General features: G+C 35.9%; 1 protein-coding gene across 2 annotated transcripts in view; it reads left to right on the top strand.

Annotated features, from left to right (window-relative positions):
* Positions 1-1,182: 1,182 nt before the first annotated feature.
* Positions 1,183-23,689, top strand: part of LOC133516823 (transcriptional regulator ovo-like) — a 29,066-nt gene continuing 6,559 nt past the window's right edge. The window contains exon 1 of one of the 2 annotated variants that reach the window (XM_061849810.1): positions 1,183-1,583. In XM_061849810.1, coding sequence (XP_061705794.1) covers positions 1,421-1,583 — 163 coding nt within the window. In that variant the 5' untranslated portion in view covers positions 1,183-1,420. The remainder of the gene's footprint in view (positions 1,584-23,689) is intronic. The other variant, XM_061849811.1, reaches the window with a different exon arrangement.

Here is a 23,689-nt window from a genome sequence, read left to right on the forward strand (position 1 = left end):
TAAACATGTCTTTGGAGTTTTTCAAATTAGTAACGTATTATATACTTGCTTCCTTTAAGATATCTTATCGCCGACCGCTAACTATTCTTCTTCAAAAATATTTTCGGATACCGGATACCTATCAATGCGTGCGGAAGTGTTAACACTTCAAGTCATTCTTCGTAACTCGTATTAGCAGGTTCATACAAGAGATTCGAAGTATTGGATACCTAATTTCCTATATTTTTTTCCAAGAAATGATGCATCATTTCGCCGCGTGTCAGAGAAAAGACTCCTTTCGGCTATTGATAGTGGTGGAAATGCCGCAAACGTGGCGTCATGCTCCGAACATGTGAATATCAAACAAAGACGCCGCCGCTTCTCCTGCAATGAACTAAACAAAAAGATTATAATTTCAACGTTAAAACTTGGCACAGCACAGACAATACGGGCTGTAAACATTGTTACCTACTTTATACCCGTAATACTGTTTCCTTTTTGGAATACTTTTCACTGATTGCAACCCCATGCCCGCCAGGTCTATTCTATTGTTTTGTAAAACTTACCGTTGATTGAAGGGATGCCGACGACGGTGTCTGTGAGGTCTATGCCTAAAGCAGGTTAAGTTTTTATAAAGCAAGTAATGAATATGCAAGGGTTTATCCGGCAAATCATTTATTTCAGACTGCTTTTTCAAAAAACATGAAGGCCAAGCCAAGCAAGCTAGGTCTCATTATTATGCTAAAATTTATCATCCGCTTGAATATATATCTTATAGAGTAATTTCTCAAGGATTTGGTTTCGGGGTGATTCATTAGTGACTCCAATGACACAGATATTATTGCGACCGATTCTCCATGATGCAAATTAGTGAAGACATTCTTGGAATTGAATATATAAATGACCTCATAGGCATAATTTATTCTGTTAGTACGTATCATTTAATTGTAGTTTACAGCTACACAACTTAGTCAAGTCGAAGGAAAACTACGAAGGGTCCCTAAATAAAAAAAGGCATTGTTATTGTTGACAGGATAACGTCTTAACACAAAACTGCACTTTTACTGTTGTGTAAGTGCAGAGCGGTGCCGGGACAGCATGGAGCGCGGTGCTTATGGTCGGGCTCGGGCTGCGCGGGCGCAGGAGGCGGCGCCGCGGTCCGCGGCGGCGCGGGGGCCGCGGCGGCGGGGGCGGACCTGTTCGGGCAACGGTGTCGCGGGCACCGCACGCACTGGCGTTCGCTCAGTCCTCTTGCATCGGCCAACGGTACTGAACGTGCGCCGGCGCACAGCTGCGACGCACCAAATAAACAAACGCAAAGAAACTTGCTGTGCAGTGTGTACAATGCAAACTCGTGTTGATGCTTCGGCAGGGTGAACTTACAGACTTAGTGATCTAGACTAATTTAAGGATTGAGTGCAGTGTTTATTAAAACGCCAAGATGCCGAAGATATTCCTCATCAAGAAGCGGATGCATGACCAGCAACTGGGGTTGCAGGAAGGTCAGGAGCTGCTCGTGAGCAAGGCGGACTCGCTCTGTCCCGGCTCGCCGCTCGACGACGGCCCCATCGCTCTCCTCTCCAAAAAGGACAACGATTGCGGTGGTAAGTCTCCACGCCGTCGCCCACATAATGCGTCCATTCATCGCTCCAGACTATCTGCATATGGCCAACGTTTTAAATTATTCAATTCATGGTTGTATGAGTACTCTATTTCCTGGCTGTAACTGTTACTTTATCATCATTTTTGACACTGACCTTCTCCGTCTGCCTATTGTATTTTAATTCAATGCTGACTTCAAACGGGTCGCTTTCTTACGAATTTATTTAACGATATGTAGATACGTAGGTATATGCTTCATAACAAGAACAAGTTCTCAGACAATATGCGATTTCATCTGCCTACCGTCTTATCCGTGTTTTTACCGAAACTACCTGAGAGCCGAATTAGCGCGATCCCAATCTGGCATTGTCATCTTACGTGGGACGATTATTTAACTGTTGCGGGTTAGAAACATTCAAGTTTTTTCTTCATTCTTAGAATGTTACCTCTACAAGCAGGGATAAAACAATTTTTCTAACTAATACTGTTTTTAAGGCTCACCACATTCACCGGCATCGGAGAAAAAATTAACGTATTGATACGATACTTTAGAACAACCGTTACTTATGTAAAGCGAGTAGGTATAACTTAATGTTGCATACAGTTGGAATTATATACCTATTTATTATAAATTGACGTAACTATGAACACAAACAATCGAGCCTCCGCGCCGCCGCCGCCGTTAACGGTCCGAGTGATTCACTCTTAACTGTCGTGTTTTTTTCGCATTTCCACACTACTCGTATGTTTATTTTCAATGACATGTTAAAATCTGAAGCTATCATTTGCACGGAACTTCACACTTCGTGATCTATAAGACTGTTGCTATTTTTGACGACATTGAAACCACCTACCCACATCCTGATAATCTAATTTAAAGGTTTTTTTGTTTTGTAATTTTTTTGACATTGACGTCTGGTGATAAACTAATGTGTGACGTCAAAAACTTAGCGAGTCATATTTAGGTATCCAGGAGGCTTGTTCTAATTGTAATAACGGGTTATGATTATGAATTTGATATGAATTTGTTTCTGCTATGATCTGTGAGCTGTCAAAAGTGACATGTTTGGTTGGAGATATGTCACTGTTGACAGCTGAAAGATCATTTATCAAGTCCAGATCTTTCTCTTATGGACCCCCCCTATCTTATATTCTTATTAAATATATAAATGTCATATACGTCATGTCCTGTGTTTGTCTGTGTCGTCCGTAATATTGGTTGTTTTAGGTTCCCAGTCTATCCTTTCACAAAAGTCAAAATTTAAACGAACATTCTCTTCTAACAAGTCAAAAGTCTACACCTCGACATTGGCAGAATCCACCTTAATAAAATTGGCGAGGAGTAAAAACCATTTAGGGAAAAAAATCCAGATCAAATTCATAGTCTGTTGTTACAATCAGAATTAGGCTCCTGATTTTAATAAAAGATAGAAATAAGTAGTCATTTTCGGCTGAGAGTGCTAAAAATTATCATAAATCACCACAAACTTTTGACAACCCATATCTGTTAATAATCCCAGCTATCTTTCAGGTACCTACAAATTTAACTCTCCCTACTTAATCCTAAAACAACGGGCGCATTACTAATGACGTAGCCTAAAAAGATAATAGGTTCTTATGATAACCATGTAAAAGCTTTTAGTGTCCTAAACAATGGACAATGTTCCTTTTCCTTATGTAACTAAGTGTAAAAAGCCACTCATCGTTTCTAAGTTTTGTATATTTTCATATTTTCGGTCATCTAATGGAGATCGCTCTTATAATAGGAATGCGTATATGAATACTTTGAGGGGTATACCTACACATTTTATTGTACGTATTGCCTATGGTTAACTCGTTCATGTCTTTCCTGTAGACAACGCAAAATTAAGAGAGTAAACAGCATTTTTTTATGCTGCAGGCGTGATACATGTCTTCAGTACATAAGACTTAATTAAGAAAAACGTAATATACCTATATGTACCCGGGATGTTAGTTTTCATTATTCATTTATTTTTATTTATTTATTTAACCTTTATAGCACAATATAAAAAAAGTAAAAATGGCGGTCTTAATGCCTTAAGGCATTCTCTACCAGTCATGTTGTCCTCTCAGTCATTATTCTGTCCATAGAAGGTTAATTTTCTTGAAATAGGTTTGACCCATGAATGAAGATTCACTATTAATAAGTATTAGTCGAGTAAAACAAAGAGGCACGGCTGGACCATCCTTTTCTCGAAGGGCTTAGTCGTTTTTTGAACCTTCATAACTTGGCTTTGGATTAAACCAGATAAACAAAATTCTCGGGATATAATATCAATAGTGTACTTAAGCATAAAAAATAATGGGTTGCACTCCGGGAGTGCCGGCAGAAGTGAAAACTTGAATATTAACGTTGTGCATTATTGATATTTTGGAATGGTTAAAGAATAATTTTGCACGAATTGCTTTAATTATCAGTATAAAAGTACTATCATTTATGTGGTAAAATACAATATTCATTTATTGCGCTATCTTACACAAACATCAACCATGGTGCAGGCTAAAGCTAGAACCCTAAATTTTCAGTGGCATATAGCATATAGGGTATTTATAGCTTGGATATATGTATATATATTCTTAATAACATTCAGTTTGAACTTGTACTAGGAGGTTAGGAGCGAGATTGAATTGGAGATAATGTATATTTCCAACGAATATAGAATTAAGTACGGTCGAGTTCAATCTGTACAAAACAGTCAAAGCCCCCACTGACATACGCGACAACGATCACACTGCCGATGCCGGTACGAGACAGGAATTGACCGGATGATGTCGGAGGTGTCAATGATTGCAGGACAATGGCGGCACTTCCGGTGCACCCGCTTTGTATTTAGGTTAGTCACAATCCCCGCCATTTTAATCTAATTAACTTTACACACGTACGACATTTTCATTTATTGGCTTCTTGATTCATTCATGCGTCTTCACCGAGGAATTACTAGGATATACTGAAATAAGTCTTATCGTTATTACGTTAACGTCTAATTTCAAAGATTGTACTCTGCAAGAATAAATTTTATATATTAGGTCATTACCTATGAAATTGGCGTTTTGTATGGAGAACTTTAACGAAATTCGATTTTTCATACAATGAATTTTGAGGATTATTTTGTGATGGCTTTTTCAAATTAAACAAGTTTTTGCCAGTAATCTGAGACATTTGTAAGGCACATTTTCTATCTAATTTTTTTTTATCTGTCCCGTCAGAAAAATATAAGTCATTTAAATACTCGAGCCGGCAGCACATGAAAAGAGCTGTTTTCAGGGCGGTATTCTCAATACATAAAACAATAAAAGTAACAAATAATTGTATGTAAAATCGTTGTTATGTATCGCACTAATGAAATTAAAAAATACTTCGAAGTTACTATTAAAATAAATAAACTATGACATGACTAATACTTATGAACAAAAACGCCAATTTCGTAGGTAATGACCCAATAGAATGAGTATGTAATTCATATCTAACAGATAACTCCATAAAAATGAAGCATAATTAAAGTAATAGAAAAAAAAAACAAAAAAAAACATTAATATAAATACAAACATTCATTTATTACGTTTAGTCGCTGTAAAAACACAATAAAACAAAAAATATGTAAAAATATAATTAACTTTGGCGGTTGGACCTTACGTCGCATTACGAGTAGGTATAGTAACGTAATACTTATAGCCGACTGCCATAAGGTGCCTTTACCCGTGGAACCTCTCTTTATCGTTACGTCTTTCTATAACAAGTTAAATCTTGATTTAAACTTTAACGGTTTTTACACATTATTAACTAACACAAACGGAACTTAATCGCGTATTAAGTTTTAAATTTACCTCCGACGTTCAAGTCAATAAACAAGATCAAGTGCGGGTAGTTAGAAAAACTCGCGCGGCTAGATCTTGATGTCAACTTTAGCCAGTCTTCTCCGAGACGACGGGGACAACGCCGTCCTCGAAACGTCGGAGGTAAATTTAAAACTTAATACGCGATTAAGTCCCGTTTGTGTTAGTTAATAAAGTTAAATCGTTATTATTATTTTTTAATTATAATTTTATCATGTTAATTAAATAACAAAAAATAAAAATGTAACCTTGCCTATACGTCGAGTAGATGCCTACTTTAACTGAAGGCCTATTTTTGCTTACTTAATTACCATTCCTTTGGTCTTGTACTTCACGCTTGGTAATAAAACATTCCTTTGGAAAACTATCCATACTTATGAAGTTCTTAAAAACTACGTTTCATCATAGCCGGTTGGTGCATCTGCGTGACATTATAGGGTAAAGGGCGAAATAGGGATGAACGAAATGTACTTATCGCAAATACAGGTGAAGAGACACCTGTGGCCGAGGGGCGACACAAAGCTGCAAGTGCAAGGGGCCGACGCGAGGGGCGTTCTTTACTACTCATTTTGTAAATAAATGTTTTAATAACACTTAAGACGAAACGAAAGTGGAGGACTGCGCCAAATTGCGTTTTAATAAAAACTTAGGCCTCATTTTGCTCTCTGAATATTTACATTATATGAATGAATAATAACGACATATATGAACCACAGCTTTGCCCATTTGTTTTTTTTTTTGTTCAATTTTTAATTGTTCTAAGAGTTTGGAGCATTTAAAAATTTGTATGAATTTTGTTTTACGCTCCTAATTCTTATACCTAATAATAAAAAACCGAAAAAAGTTAAACGAAGGACATAGCTGTGGTTAAAATATGTCGTTATTATTCATTTCATTAATACCTAACCAAAAACGAGGTATATTTGAATTTTATTCTTGGAAAGTTCTAAAATACGAAGACCCGGCCGAAACCACTAATAGCTATCGTTTATACAGGGCGTCCCAAGACCATGGGACATCAAGGGAAAGTACCTTAAATATCGTAGATAGGATATTTTGCTGAAAGAAGGCTTTATTTTATTTTTAAAAGTAAGTAATATTGCATTCAAAGAATTTCTAAAAACAAAATTTGAAATTGCTTACTTTTTCTGGGAATTAAACCAAATCTTGAAATTTTAATCAAAAATTTTACTCTATTCATTTCTTTTGCGATATCATATTTCTGAGATGACTTATTTTTTATGCATTCTTTCGATTGGTATCATAAAAATACAGGATGTTTTTTTTTCACATTTGAGTCGGTTCGATTTCCAGACTAAGTAACTTTTTTTTTTAATCTTTGAATGCAGTATTACTCAGTTTTGAAAATAAAATAAAGTCTCCTTTGAGCAAAATATCCTATGTCTTATATTTAAGGTACTTTCCCTTGATGTCCCATAGTCTTGAGACGCCCTGTATATTTACATTCACTTATCAAGGCAGTATACTGTCTACGCTGTTCTTATTTACATTAACGATCTGACCAACATGCTTGTACAAAATGGACAGGTTCTCTCATATGCAGATGACACGGTATAGTGTTTAACGGGAAGTCTTGAGATAAAGTCTACAGCGCTGAAATTGGTCTAAGCAAAGTATCTAATTGTCTAAAATGTAATCTTTTAACGCTAAACACATCAAAAATAACTTATACCCGTTTTACAAAAACTATAAGTACTCAGGCATCAGTACCCCTAGTGTAAATATTTTCGACAGCGAGACGTTACGTACGCGTTTGCGTTAAGTGTCATTTTGTATGAGATTTTTGACTTTCCAAAACGTCCCGCTTGGCGCGCTGTTCAAAAACCCATACAAAATGAGACTTAACGCAAACGCGTACGTCACGTTTCGCTATCGACTAAATTTACACTAGGGGCACTGGTAGTCAGACTAAAAAATACATACGTGTGATTTTAATAATATGTACCACGCACCGATCGCAAATAGAAAAAAATTGGCTCTGCTTAATACTTTGACATAAATATTTTAGTAAAAGGGATAGTTAATCAATTAATATTGAAAATATATTTTGTTCGTTGAAGATAACAATACTGCTTATTGTTCATATTTGTTAATTAAGTACACGTGTCGTTATGGAGGAGCGGGGTCTTCTGTGACAAGTATTTTATACTTACTAGAAGACTCCAACCTTTACAATTCTTCCCTGTATTATTATAATTTTTTTTTTCATTTTGAATTGTGTAAAAATATTGTCCATAATATCAATACATCCCGAGAGGAAAATGGGAACTACGTTTGTATGGAGAATCGGCCGCCTTTTTTCTCTTAATCAATTTTAATGCATTTAAAATTTGAGTTCCTAATTTGGACCATGTTTATTTTATTTCTTTTATTTGATTTAATCTTTATTGCACATAAGAAATACACTGTACAATAGGCGAACTTAATGCCGTAAGGCATTCTCTACCAGTCAACCTTTACGCAAAGGAGATAAATTGTAGGCGGTGCAAAAACATGAGGTATAGGTGATATAATTAGGTACAGTATGAACACAATACAATCATAAAAAATACACAAACATAACCATAAATATACATAAATAATATTGATACAAATACATATACATACATATATATATATATATATATATATATATATATATATATGAAATCAGATGAACTTACAAAGCAGAAACACTAAGATTTTCCAGTACTGCCAGCAAAGTGCTCACTTATGGAGTTTTTATAAGCAAACCTGTTCTGACACTGTCTAATTTTGACAAGGAGACTATTCCAAAGGCGATGTTTAACGGGAATTAATAATGAGCCCAACGAAATAAGACCAAGCATTTAAGTGACAATATTTTATCGCTAGTGTCAGTACAAAAGACTTCAACGGGTTGCTAAACATCGGATGCATTCAAATTCAAACCTATGAAATTGGCGTTTTGTATGGAGAACTTTAACGAAATTCGATTTTTCATACAATTAATTTTGGGGATTATTTTGTGATGGCATTTTCAAACCAAACAAATTTTTGCCAGTAATCTGAGACATTTTTAAGGCACATTTTCTATCTCATATTTTTTTTTTTAATTTGTCCCGTCAGAAAAATATAAGTCATTTAAATACTCGAGCCGGCAGCACATGAAAAGAGCTGTTTTCAGGGCGGTATTCTGAATACATAAAACAATAAAAGTAGCAAATAATTGTATGTAAAATCGTTCTTATGTAGCGCACTAATGAAATTAAAAAATACTTCGAAGTTACTATTAAAATAAATAAACTATGACATGACTAATACTTATGAACAAAAACGCCAATTTCATAGGTAATGACCCAATATTACCAAATGTCTTATTTCACTATATTTACTGACAATATTATACATGTGGTAATGCGTGCAATGTTCTAATACTACAAACATTACAATTACAAGCCACACTGTACCGTAAATGTGACAAAAACCGACAAAACCCCCCACTTAGTCGCTTGCCATAAGGACTCCTTGACAGGTTATTCATATGAAGATACAAGCAAATCTCGTCCTTATAGCGAGCGACAAAATGAGACTGTTTTCCGGTTTCGGTAACAAATGTACCTATATATAATTATTGTTACTAATTGACAAGGGTAAAACACTAAAGATGTACCTTGTTATAAAATGTCACTAAATACGAGTATATCATTTAAACGAGTTCTTTTAAATAATTATGTAAAATGTTAATTCGGTATTAGTTTACAATAGCATTCCTTTAAGTTTTTGCAAGAAGCTACCCAATCAACCTAAATAAACATTAATTATACACGTTACGAGGCCCTAATTGTCTCGTAACGATTACATATTTAATTATTTCTTATAGTATATGCAATATTATGCGTGCATCTACTAGTTGAACAATTCAAATGTAGCTACAGATATTTGAATGCCGTTTTTAATTACTGCAAAAGAATTTAACTTGTTTTAAAGTCATTACGGGGACATTAATATTAGAATGTTATTTAAACTAATTGCCGCCAATCGCATATGTCATCTTCGCCGATGTGAAATATTATATTTAGGCAAGCGATGAACTTGTACAGAATTTGTAATAGTTATAATCATTATAAGGCCCACTATAGGTTCGTGTGTTCTTCTCTCACTCTCACTGAGCATTAGAGTGAGCGAGATGGATGTGCGTGCTCGGGACCGCGGATATTATGTTTATTAATTTAAATTTTTTGTGTGCTTTAAATAATTAAAAAGTAATCGCTGATTTCCCTCAAGAATAATATTGCTCATTTTTAGATGTAATTTTCATATTTTTAGCTTTTGTGCAAAATTTATTATAATTTTTAAGTGCATTTTTAATAGCCTTTCGTGTTTAGCGCTCGATATTTAGCGAAAGTAAAAAACGCAGGATTCGAATCACTGAACTCCCTAGAGAAAGGCGTCATGATTGCTAATTAAATTCAACCTAAAATTATTATTAATTTAGTATTCTGATCTAAAAAAACCGGTCTAGTACCAGTCGGACTCGTGCACAAAGGGTTCCGTACCATTACGAAAAAACAGCAAAAAGAAATCATGTTTGTTGTATGGAAGCCCCACTTAAATATTTATTATATTCTGTTTTTAGTATTTGTTGTTATAGCGGCTACAGAAATACATCATCTGTGAAAATTTCAACTGTCTAGCTATCACAGTTTATGCCTGCCAGATCCAGCCTGGTGACAGACAGACAGACGGACAGCGGAGTCTTAGTAATAGGGTCCCGTTTTTACCCTTTGGGTTCCTGAAATACGTATTTTATTATTTATGACACCGAGAAAATATATCAAAATTTGCCCTCTGGCAAGGGTACAAGTTCCAAATTTTAGAATTTGTTGTCGTTTGTGTACTAATACTAGCTTTAGATAACAAATTTCAGCTTTCTAGGACTTGCAATTGAGACTTTTTATGTTTAAAAGGTTCACTATTGACACCATACCCCGAGAATTTTGTTTATCTGGGATAATCCAAACCTAAGTTATGAGGATTCAAAAAAACGACGAAGCGCTTCGAGAAATGGTAGGTAGTGCCCTTGCGCTTCGCTTGGCTCGTCTTGGCGAGGGCTCTAACGTGTCCTCAAATACGTCAGTGTTGTCAAAAATAAGACCATAATTATATTGACAAAATCTTACTGAATTTAATCGGTTATAGTACATTATAATTTTTTTCTGTTTGATATTGTGAATTGATTCCTTTTAACATTGAGGGTCCATTTATAAAGAGAATGAACTTTCTACATCAACAGATTGCAAACCGATATTAATTTCATCGTTTTTATTCAAACTTCTAACAAATTTGCAATAAAATAATAATCGTTTATTAAAAAAACTTCATACTTTTTTAGTTAAGTTGTGTGCGAAATTTAAATAGAATCATATCCATCTAATACTTCCATCGAAAATTTGCTACCGATCGTCGATCATTGATTATGATATACCTACCCTACCCATACCCCTATACCCATCATATTCGAGGGCAATTTCAGAATTACACGAATACACCTTTTAGAAAACACAAAATAAAGCATTTCAATGTCAAAACACCAGCCTGTGCCAGCAACTAAATGTTACTTATAACAACATAGTATTACATTTAAATAAACCAGCCCTAGAATTTCCTGGTAATAAACTAATATAATGCTGGCAACAATGCTTATCGGCCCATGTTGCCACTTGCCATTTACGAACAGTAAAAAATCTGCATCTCTTCGAAGAAAAAAACAGTTCCACCATGTGGCCGTCTGCGCTATTGTGGCCCGGCCCATTGTGTTGCACCTACCTTTTTATTTTTGCGTTTTAATACGATTACCAAGTAACCAAAATACGAATGGATTCGGAATAAAAAAACAAGTCTTAAATAATTGACGTACCTATCACATTTATGAAAGTAACATTTAACAACATTGATTGCCTAGGGGCCTAGGCTTAGAAGGTAGGTTTTAGGGATTTTTTATTTTATAGTTAGGTTTAGTTTCAGTTATTTTATTTTATAAGTATCCAATAATATATTTTTGTATATAATTCCACTTTGTTACACTTAACTTTATTTCAATGAATAAAGTACCCCTTAAATAATCGGGATGTTGACGTTGACTCTAGTTAAATGGGTAAGAATAAGAAATCAGCAAACCAGCACAACAAAGTGGAAATCACATTATCTATAAAGTTTATAAATATTAAGGGTGTTAGATCTCCGTTACAATTACTTCGCTGCAAATGGTGGAAAGATCCAGTGCCGCGAAATGCACGCCACCGCACGTCTGAGAGTAGGTATGTTTTTTCGCAAGCTGTAAATCTTCGTTTTAAATACTTTTTTGCAACATACACATGTGTATTTAACATTACACGTAAGCTTAACTATTAGCTATGAGAAAATTAAATACATTCAGGGATGGTTACATCTACAGCAGGAAATTTACTTTGAAGTGTCAACATCCGATCTAGAGGTACACGGTCGATTGCGTGCCATCGCTATTTTGTTTTTGCAATAACGAGTGTTCTAGGAACACCGGTCTAGCGCCCGGCCTGCCCGAGATGCGGGACCGGCCTTTAATTGCTCGCCCGTTTAAGCCAACGCATCTGCTGATACTTGCACCTCGCCTTGTCCTTAGCAAAGCCAGCGTAATTACGTGAAACAAACGTAATACGTAGCGTAGTTACGCGCGTGTAACTCCTCTGGAGTTGCAGGCGTTCATAGGCTACGGAGACTGCTTACCATCAAGCCGTATTATGCTTGTTTGCCACCGACGTGGTATAGAAAAAAAATTAAAGTTTCGGCATTAAGAGCCATTATGATGTATGTAGACTCACTGTAATATAATATAATACTCGTATTTTTATAGTGTGGAAGTGCGGTATCTTAGAAACATTTGCGAAATGTTTATGTATTTCAGAACAAAACGTTTTTAGAATAATGATCTCAAGACGTCACGCTTCTGACATAAATCCTTGGCTATTATTCTATAATCTCCACGCCATTTTGGTCAAGTAAACCTCATCAATTAGCGGACTTGAAAAGGTACATACAATGCTTCTTGCTAAAGTATTCTAAACAAATACATAAAGAGGCCATAAACCGCAATAATAACTGTATGAGCGTTTTCTTAATGCGACCATCATTACCACGTAGTTGCGGGACGGCGTCACCGGGGCGGGGGCAGGGGGGGCGAAACCAATCGTTTAAATTGCGGAAACAATAAAACGCGATGCTCGCGTGATTGATATTATAAAACCATCCCGAACGCCACTATTACAATTTACCTTGCTTGACTGCTGGTACACTTGACTATTTTTGATCGGTACACGTCAGTCAAACGGGGTAAATAAATATTAGGGGATATCTTACACAGATCCACCTAGCCCCAGACTAAGCAAAGCTTGTACTATGGGTACTAGGCGTCGATGTACATACTTGTATAGATAAATACATACTTATATACATAGAAAATACCGTACAAATTTGTCTCGCTGATCTTTGGAAACAGGAGACGCTGTTCAGCTTTATATAAATTCGCTTTCGGACTGAACGAATCCAGCATATTTATAAATTAAGCAATCTTAGAATGACAATGGCTGTATGGTATTATACTTCGTATCCAAATCCAAGACAACAAATATAATTTACTAGCAGCAGTACACGTTATCGTGCAGTCCAAGTCACACATTTTAGAGATTATAGTATTTAAAAAACAAGTTCGCGCTGTCCCTCTCACTCGCTACGCTGCGTTCCTGCTTCGACATCGCTCCTCCAGTGCTCATTACATGTTTTTGTGTTAGTCCGAGTCACACGTATTTTCGCCAAAATAGTGTTCCTCTAAATATGTGTACCTAATTGTGTTTCGATTAATGTTTATTGTGCGCTGAATAAGAAGTATAGAATCAAAACATTATTTGAACGCCGTACCCTCGAACGAAAAATTGATGTTTATTCAGCTCGGCAAGTCTAGTCTCGTTTGCCATACTTACATGGCAGTTAAACTTTCAATTTGAAATTGTAGGTATATTCGTTTAGCGTAATAAACTTATTACCTAAGAAATCAAGTAAGTAATTTTTACGTTCATACGAAATCACTTACTACAACTACCTTCTTTTTTGAATAAATAAATTACGGAAAAAATAAGTATGGGGCTACAAATAGATTACAATTTGAACTTTAAATAATTGTAATACGTACTATTATAGTATTATTTACTAATATAATATTATTCAGATTTCATTTTATGATTGCATAAAATGCAATGTTCACTCACAATTTTTTTTTTACGAGATGCTTTCGCGTACAGATTTAAATATACAAACCATATCTGAATAAAGTTAATATATACTAGGTAATCGTTTCACGAAAGCGGCTTTTACCATGTCCGATCTACCCTACCATACAATAAAACAGATAACAATGGTAATCCTTGCCGATTTGTAATAAGTGCCTATGAATGATAACAAAACGCGTCTTTATGCAAATGTACATACACAGTACCAACAAGTTTAATGAGCGTCTTATGAGGATACCTATAGGTATAAATATACAGGAGTAATGTCAATCAATACACAATCTATAAGACATTGGAAGACTATTTAGTCTGACTGACAGTTTAAAGTGTTTAATGCCATTAATCGACGTATACAAACGGGACGTGCTATGCGTGCTCCGATACCGTGCGCCCCATGCCCCATATGAGGGCCATAGTGAATCTATCGTATGGATCATGACGGATTAGGTAGTAGGCTTTAATCGGACATCGCGGTATCGTCGAGTCTTGGGTCCAATCGATGTGGTCGCCTCCTAAATTTGATCATCAGTTAGTTACCCGCTTTGTTATTATTAGACAGCTTTGATTAACATAATATAATATAATTTTAAAATGAAATATATTATGGAAAGATATACTTGATTTGTGTAATATTGTGGACTCCGTCTAATAATAATTCTCCTTTCCGTGAGTACTTAGAAGCTTAGGTTTACTGTGCAACAAGATATTCATCAAACAGAAAATCGGTATTAACTGTGTTAATTAAAGTTTTAATGTAATTTTATAATGCACATTAATTAATAGTTCAAAATTAAAACACATATTAAATAAATATTTTCTTATAAATGAGATGTCGACATGGTACTATATTTGCCCCACTTTAATAGTGAAGAGGCTATCATTACTCCACAACCATTGTGTCGAGGGCTCCGCTTTCACAGCGTCGAAGCTATATTTGCCCCACTTTAATAGTGAAGAGGCTATCATTACTCCACAATCATTGTGTCGAGGGCTCCGCTTTAACAGCGTTGAAGCTATATTTGCCCCACTTTAATAGTGATGAGGCTATCATTACTCCACAATCATTGTGTCGAGGGCTCCGCTTTAACAGCGTCGAAGCTATATTTGCCCCACTTTAATAGTGATGAGGCTATCATTACTCCACAACCATTGTGTCGAGGGCTCCGCTTTAACAGCGTCGAAGCTATATTTGCCCCACTTTAATAGTGAAGAGGCTATCATTTCTCCACAATCATTGTGTCGAGGGCTCCGCTTTAACAGCGTTGAAGCTATATTTGCCCCACTTTAATAGTGATGAGGCTATCATTACTCCACAACCATTGTGTCGAGGGCTCCGCTTTAACAGCGTCGAAGCTATATTTGCCCCACTTTAATAGTGATGAGGCTATCATTACTCCACAATCACTGTGTCGAGGGCTCCGCTTTAACAGCGTTGAAGCTATATTTGCCCCACTTTAATAGTGATGAGGCTATCATTACTCCACAACCATTGTGTCGAGTGCTCCGCTTTCACAGCGTCGAAGCTATATTTGCCCCACTTTAATAGTGAAGAGGCTATCATTACTCCACAGTCATTGTGTCGAGGGCTCCGCTTTCACAGCGTTGAAGCCATATTTGCCCCACTTTAATAGTGAAGAGGCTATCATTACTACACAATATTGTGTCGAGGGCTCCGCTTTCACAGCGTCGAGGCTATATGTACCCCACTTTAATAGTGAGGAGGCTATCATTACTCCACAATCATTGTGTCGAGGGCTCTGCTGTCGTAGTGTTGAGGCTAAGTTTGCCCCACGTCATAGTGAGGATGCTATCATTACTCCACAATAATTGTGTCAAGGGGTCCGCTGTCGCAGCTGTCGCAGTGACGAAGATATATGCCGCACTTTAAGTTATATGTACTATACAATTCCACAATAATCGTATCGAGGCCTCCATTTCCGCAGCGTCGAGGCTATATGTGCTTCATTTTAAGTGTCGAGGTTATAATGCTTCGGTCATTTGGTTCTTCGGTTGCTTTGCTCCTTTTGGTCGCTTCGCTCTTCGGTCGCTTCGCACTTCGGTCGCTACGCTCTTCGGTCACTTCGCTCTTCGGTCTACAGTCGGTCATTATACATATCTCAAAATGATATCGTCAAAGATATATAACGTTGCTCTACTATAACAGTGTTGATGCCAATGTAATGATTGAAGACTTTAATAGTATTGGAAGTAGCTTTACGCATGTAAATATAAGGGACTAAAGAGCAAAAATATTTAAGGTTGAGCTAAAGTTTACAGGACTTGTAAAAATAATGAAATATAAAGGAGGTTCTTGTTACGCTGAGGTAATTTAATAGGTGTTAATGCGGCCTAAATTACCTTAAACAAAATGTACGCAATGTCATTACCCTTACAGACAAAGAAATGCTGTATGTAAACAACATATAGGAAAAAATATATCTGTAAACCCTTTAACCCAAATTTATGATTCGTACTCATATCACGCTGTTATATACTCCTAATAACTTCAAACGTCAGCTTTGATATGCTGTCAAGAATATACCATATCAACGAGCCTAATGTAATAAATCCGGTACATTTTACTTACGGATTCTCAGCTCCAAACTTCAGGGGAACATCGCCGCATCAAACAAGAGGTGAACCGCCGTTGATGCACTATCCCGCGACGCGAAATAAGTGCTGTAAATTGTGCAACCATGCAACTAGGGTTATGCTGCCACGTGTTGCAGTCGCTTGCGCTAAGTAGCTAGATTAATAATCGCAATAAAGGGTTGAAATCCTTTAACAATAACATTATTATTGTCTGAAATGTAAATGCTCGGGTTGTCATATTGTCTTGCTGTAAAAGAAAGCTTAAATAGTTTTCATTTTTCGTCGCAATGCACACTGTACAGTTTTATTGTAGGTAACGTTAAAAAATGTTACTCCTTAAAATGAAGTACAAGTTACAAGTCATGCCAGATATTTTGTTCACAAATATAACATAACTCAACACATAATCTACCTAAGTTCCTTGCCACTTGTTAGCGTAGTAGCCATCATCGTTCAGATACGCATAAGCAGATGAGATTAGCTATTTAGTTATAAATAATATCATATTACTATTTCTTGATCTGTGGTAATAACTAAAATTAGTCCATCTATATTTTCAAAGTGATAAGTTTCAAATACTTAATACCTACAGGATACTCTACTAGTAATTGTCCAGACTTAGTTTTAAAGTACTTACATATAGCCTTGATATTTATGGTAGCTTTACAATGAAGAAAATTCTCCTTTATCTACCTCACTCAAAGGCTATTTACCGAGGAAAGTATTGATTGCTGTATTCAAAATTAACTTTAAAGTGTCGTAACATAAAATTAGATTATATTTTAGGGTCAGTAACGCGCATGTAATATACCTCTGCAGTAGCGGGCATTCATAGGCTGCGGTGATTGTTTACCATCAGGCAGGCCGTATGCTTGTTTGTCTCCGTTGTAATTACATCCAGAGAATGGTTAGTAAATTCTAAATTATACAAAATGGTTTGTTTATATGGTTACAGACAGAAAATGCCCATCTAAAACTTATTTAGAGCCAACTAAAGCTTGAAAAATTAAATGACATAAAAATAGTTGTACCTTGTGAATATTAAGATATATACAACTTTATCAATATACTACAGTGAAATCAAAGAAAGTTTTATACTTTTTTAATATTAACGAAATGAAATACCAAGAGCAATTTCACTCCTTAATTTTATTATGCTATACATACATTTTACATTTATACTATGTGGATACATAAATAATTATTTAAATTGGATATAAATTAATAACTTCTAGGTGGTACGTTGTTCTCTTTAGTCAAAATCAATAATATCAGTATGTTCGTAACATACTGATTTGATATCGATATTTTATTTTATTTTCGCATTCAGGATTTGAATTTAAATACAAAGCTCTGAACATCTGCTAGTAAATTATATTTGTTGTCTTGGATTTGGATACGAAGTATAATTAATAATCAAACGAACTTACCTGTGAAGTTTGATTACAATTATGCGAGTATCCAAATCCAAGACAACAAAGACCCGCCCCCCATCCCCAAAAATGAAAATAAAATAGTCTCTGTTAATAACACAAAAATAACTCTGAAATAATGAGCACTGGAGGAGCGATGTCGAAGCAGGAACGCAGCGTAGCGAGTGAGAGGGACAGCGCGAACTTGTTTTTTAAATACTATAATCTCTAAAATGTGTGACTTGGACTGCACGATAACGTGTACTGCTGCTAGTAAATTATATTTGTTGTCTTGGATTTGGATACTCGCATAATTGTAATCAAACTTCACAGGTAAGTTCGTTTGATTATTAATTAAACACGTTGATTACGAACTGAAATAGATGGGTATCACGCACTAAACAAAAAGTAACCAAGTTCACCGGGAGCCGAGGCGGGAATCAAACCCGTCTTCAGCTTACGCGGCTGACGTTCTGTTCTTTATATGATACCTATCTATTTCAGTTTATAATATGTATACAGTAGTATCACTGTTTAAAAAAAACAAACAAAAAAATATTTCACAAAATAATTTGATTTGTTCCCTGTTTCGACGTTGATTACGTCTACCAATGTATTCCCATGATTATTGATATTTGTCACGGAACAAAAAGCTTTGTTATCGGATACCATTAAGGACCATCAAGAACAGCTTTATCTATTCAAAATAAACGCTGTCAAAATAAGCTTTCGTTTCTTTAACTTAAAAAATAAATACAATTTACTAGGAAATATTGAATAAAGACGAATGCTACCTATATTTAAATCGAATATTTACAATAAATTGCTATAAATAAATAAATATTATAGGACATTATTACACAAATTGACTAAGTCTCACAGTAAGCTCAATAAGGCTTGTATTGAGGGTACTTAGACAACGATATATATAATATATAAATATGTATAAATACTTAAATACATAGAAAACACCCATGACTCAGGAACAAATATCCATGCTCATCACACGAATAAATGCCCTTACCAGGATTTGAACCCGGGACCATCAGCTTCGTAGGCAGGGTCACTACCCACTAGGCCAAACCGGTCGTCGTTATGAGTAGCGTTGCAGTAAAAAATAAAATAAAACAGAGCCTACATTACATGCTTACACGTCGCGAGCGTAAGGTCATCTCCGCCATTGTTGTGTCGTGCAGCTATAAGAGATAATCATTTCGTGTATTTTGGAGCAATTTGAGTTCCATTGCAACCTTAAAGAGACCGCCCACGAGGAGGTACGCTGAGGACGTCTGTAGTGCGGACAATTAAGTACGTACGCTTTACGAGACCAATCTCTTGACAAAATCTTTACCAACATCCGTGTAGCAGATTTATAAGTAGGTAATATTCTAGATTTTTGAAATCCGCTAATGAAATTAAAGTGTTATTTCTGTGTAATTTGACAAATAACAACCATTGTACAGTACGATGGGTAGTAGATTGCTTTGACTCGAAAGGAAACCATGCCGGGAATGCTTATACATAATAGCAGTATATTTCAGTAGTTTTTATAGCATTAAGGACTAATTGAATTAATCCCCAGGTCTGTGGGATAGGTTATGTGTACATACGAGTTAGTAGTACATTTTTTATGATTCATTTTCCACAAACCACTTAACGCTGTTTCTTATTACCCGTCATTTCAAAATTCAAATAACGGTAACGGTCTTAACGGATAAAGCCGTAATAAAATTCAAGTTTCCTCCATAGAGCGGCGGAGTGATCGAAAACAAACCGGCGCGGAAGGCCTCCTTGTGGGCGGCGGGTTTTTTCTACTGACTATTTGAATTATTCGGCAGCCGCTAACCTTGAACATTCGCTAAACACATTTGGGTTATTAACCCTGGCCAAATCTGGTTGTGATTCACATCGTGAACAAAATAATAATAAAGGTGTTTAACAGTTTTTGCGACCGTTCGTTTAAAGAGACGGCAGATATACAATTGGAACCGGCATTTTTTACTGCACAGGAGTCGCAGCTTGTAACTATGCTCCGTAGGAGGCGTAGGCGCTTCGAACGTCGCCTTCCAGCCAGGCAATGCATGCGTGAACGGTCTTTAAGCAATTTTGTTGCAAATTGAAAAGCCTTTTGTTCTTTCAATGTCAAACACTCGTGTTACAGCATAAATTACACTAAAAGTAAAATACATAATTTTCCGCTAAGCCTTCCATTTGTTAACTGTAAATTCGCATAAACCCACGTTTGTATTACACAACATTTCGCACAGGCAATTTCACATCGCAGCGGTCGGCCACGTGTGGACTCCACATCTGGTAAGAAGTCTCCACATGTGACCGAAACCAGGGCACTATAAAATTCGAGACAAAAAATGTCCTTGGGAACGACCTTTTGTCTTGGAGCGATCCTCTCGAACGCTCCCGCGGTACCGTGTGCTATCGGTACTTATGGAAAAAAGGCTTCAACGGAATTTTATTTACCGGCCGTCCGGAGCGGGTCCTCATAGCTGTTTTATGTTTTATTTAATGCGTTAAATGCTAACAGCGTCCAATAACCTCGCCGCAAGGACATGCTAGTCTGCCCGGCAGCTCGTTGGCTCGCTAGTTCAAAAAATAATACAGCCCCAGGTTAGTTTTACTGCTGCTTCATTGTCCGTCTACAGATGAATACGTATGTTATGTAGGTTCATAAAACAACAGAATCTTAAAGCTTGACAAACATTTTGTGATTCAGCTTAGACAATCGAACATTCTCTATAAATAAAAACGTGACGCCCTCGAAGGTTTCGGCCAAGAGTACTTTATGCTCTGCATTTTAATTGTAACATTGTGCTGTACAGACAGACAGGTCGTAATTAATCATTTCGACGTAACGATTAGAATAACATTTTGTTAGTGATTAATGTCTGGATAATTACTAGCGACGCGAACACCTTAACGCCAATATAATGGTATCAGCTGTAAGAATGTTTTAAGGCTACGTTCATGTATTGGCCAAAACGGCCAACCCACTAATGACGAAATTATTATCTAAACAATTATGCTCGTAATTCATATTTCGATGAATGGAGTCCTCGATATCACAGCCAAACACGTTTGCTATTTGCCAATGATCAAACAAAGCCGACATTATTTAAAAAAAAGTGTCTAAGCCCTGTTCTTTCAGCGCGTTATTATTTAAAAATTGGTCCTAATTTACACTCTGATAGTTCATGTACAGTGATCTAACTGAGATGCACTAATTATTGCCAAAAGTGTTGCAAAGAAGGCTGTTTTAATGACCGAATAACAAGCACTCCATCAAGGTTGCGCTGTTCCTCAGCAGGAAACCGTGGGTACTAATAGATATGGTCATGGCAATTACGGGGCCTTGACTTACCGTTTTAGAATAAAAACCGCACAACTTTTAAATAGATTAAAGGTAGGAATGAGTTTCTGCGTACGTTTCGCCATACTGAGAATGATTAACAAAGAAGTTCGGAGTTATAGTGCTAATAACTGCCCAAGATGGCGGATGTTTAGCGTAGAATATATAGAATACAGGATGACGGCACTTACCAGTCGCTCTTTGTTGGAGCGTAACGTAATAAACCCACTTAGGTTCTTGCAGAAATAAAAACCTAAGTAAATTAAATGTTAATGTTAATATATAACGGCACTTTGAAGGAAAAGGTTCGTACTATGATTATATATGGCCAAGCAACTATTGTAAATTTTTGTCTCAGGTAGAACGAAGTAATTATCATCCGACACTACGATGCCGTCCGACCCCGTACGAGGCAAACGAAAACGATGCATACAAATGTGTGATAAGGTTGGCATAACACGGCCTGAATGCGTAATGTTTTAGGATGATGTAAAGAAAATTATTCAGGTATGGGTACATAAATGTATTCAATACAACCGCGAACATAGTAGAAAAGACTGTTACACATGTTTTTTACTTGCTTTGGGACCTTATTTTAAAAAATAAGCCCAAAAGATTGTATTATGTGCTCCGAAACTAGTAGTTTACCCCGAAGTGAGAACTCGTGGTTTGCCAATAAGTTTAGGTACATATAGAGCGATTGTTGCACCTACGTAGTCGGCAATGGATCGAAAACCGCGTGCGATTTATTGCATGGTTTGTGGAGCCCTTAACTGATAGATTTAAGTCACAATAGAAATTAAAATCTGTATCTGTGGTAAGCCGTAATGAATAATGTTTATTTTATTTCGTTTTAAGAAACAATATATTGTACGCGAAATACTGGCTGGTTGTAACGCAATTTATGTAACATAAACTGAACACCATTTCTATTACTCACTTTCTAACAAAAAAAAGATTTGTATTTTATGTTGGTAATTAATATAAAATGCTAAATATAAAAATAAGTTTATAAAATAATGTGTAAACAAAGCATTTTCATTTGATACCATAATACTCGACCATAATTTCTTGCAAACAAGATGACCAGAATATCAAGACCCCTCACAAATGAATCTAGGCTCTTGTAGCTCCATCTCCATAATTCCTTGATCGAGCCTGCTCATAATTTAAAGACTAAAATATAATGCCATCAACAATACGTTTACCCAATTTTATTTAAATTAGAACAAATTTACTAAAGTTTTTTCTTAATAAACTATGTATTCTCTGATAAGCCGGCCGTGTCTTCCAAGTCGAATGTAAGAACTTCGCTTCGCTCGCTCGTTCGAAGATAATTTACAACAAACACGTCAGACTTTTTATATTGGGAACAATAATGAGGGTCAAATATTTCACGCCAAGGTAAAACTTAACTACGAAGCGTTAAGAATAATAATATATAAATTAAGAATTAAAAAAATATCTATTACCGAAATTGTTTTGTCGATGTCGATAATGATCGACACACCGCAAATAAAATAGGTATTGATTAACAAGTTTGCAGCCAACGATTAAGGTTAAAAATAGTAATAGAATAATTTATTGGAATAACAATATACATAATGGATACATACAGATGATTACTATAACTAGCTTATATCTAAAATAGGCCCTTGAGGCATTGTACCAAGGATGCTGGCGGCATTTCCTCGTTGTATCGCAATACTGATACGTTGTGCGAGGAAGCCGCCAGCTCTTCGGTCACCAGTTACGGTTATATATAGGTAGAATGGTCAGTAGTTTTTTGGTACATATTCAATCCTCAGGGCACTCAGTTAAAAAAAAGCAATTTATTGATTTCGTTATTGGGCAATTAATTACTTTAATTTGTACAAAATAAAGTATATAATATCCAGATAAAAATCACATTAAGTAACCGTATTAAGTTTTATTTGGACGGATTCTAAGAAATTTAATCCTTTTACCGTAAATCACAAAATAAAAACATATCGCCTTTAAGAATGGCTTTACATAAATCGAACTCACTTATATTGATCACATTTGCATCTTAACTCCCAAAGGGCGTATATCCATAAATTATGGATACAGATACAGCATTCCACTCCTTTTGAAGTGAATTTTATATTCCAAACTTGGTCTTGGGTGGGAAGTTTTTTTGCTTGTCAACCTACATTTGCATGCAGTTATTTACAGTAAGTAGGTATACTTAGTATACCTACATATATGCATGCGCAAAGGTAATGTTCCTTTTAAAGATTATTAAATAAAAGCGTAAAAATTTAAACGTAATAAATATAAGAGCCTCGGTAGAGACTAGAGAGTACCGTAAAACTACACAACTATAGTCCAATACTGCAACTATGGTCCACAAGTTCGAAAGGAAATTAAGTATCTATACCAATGTTTCTTTTGGTTTACTCCTAGTTTTATCTTCCATTTATAAACATACTTTGCCTTAGAACTACAAAAATATAGTAAAATACAAACCTGAACGAGAAAAATTGAGTTTATTTGTGGACCATAGTTGGGAGCTTTGGACTATAGTTGGGTGGTTTTACGGTACCATTTTGTACCATTTGGCG

This window comes from Cydia pomonella, chromosome 4 (assembly GCF_033807575.1).
Source record: "Cydia pomonella isolate Wapato2018A chromosome 4, ilCydPomo1, whole genome shotgun sequence".
Lineage (NCBI taxonomy): Eukaryota > Metazoa > Arthropoda > Insecta > Lepidoptera > Tortricidae > Cydia > Cydia pomonella.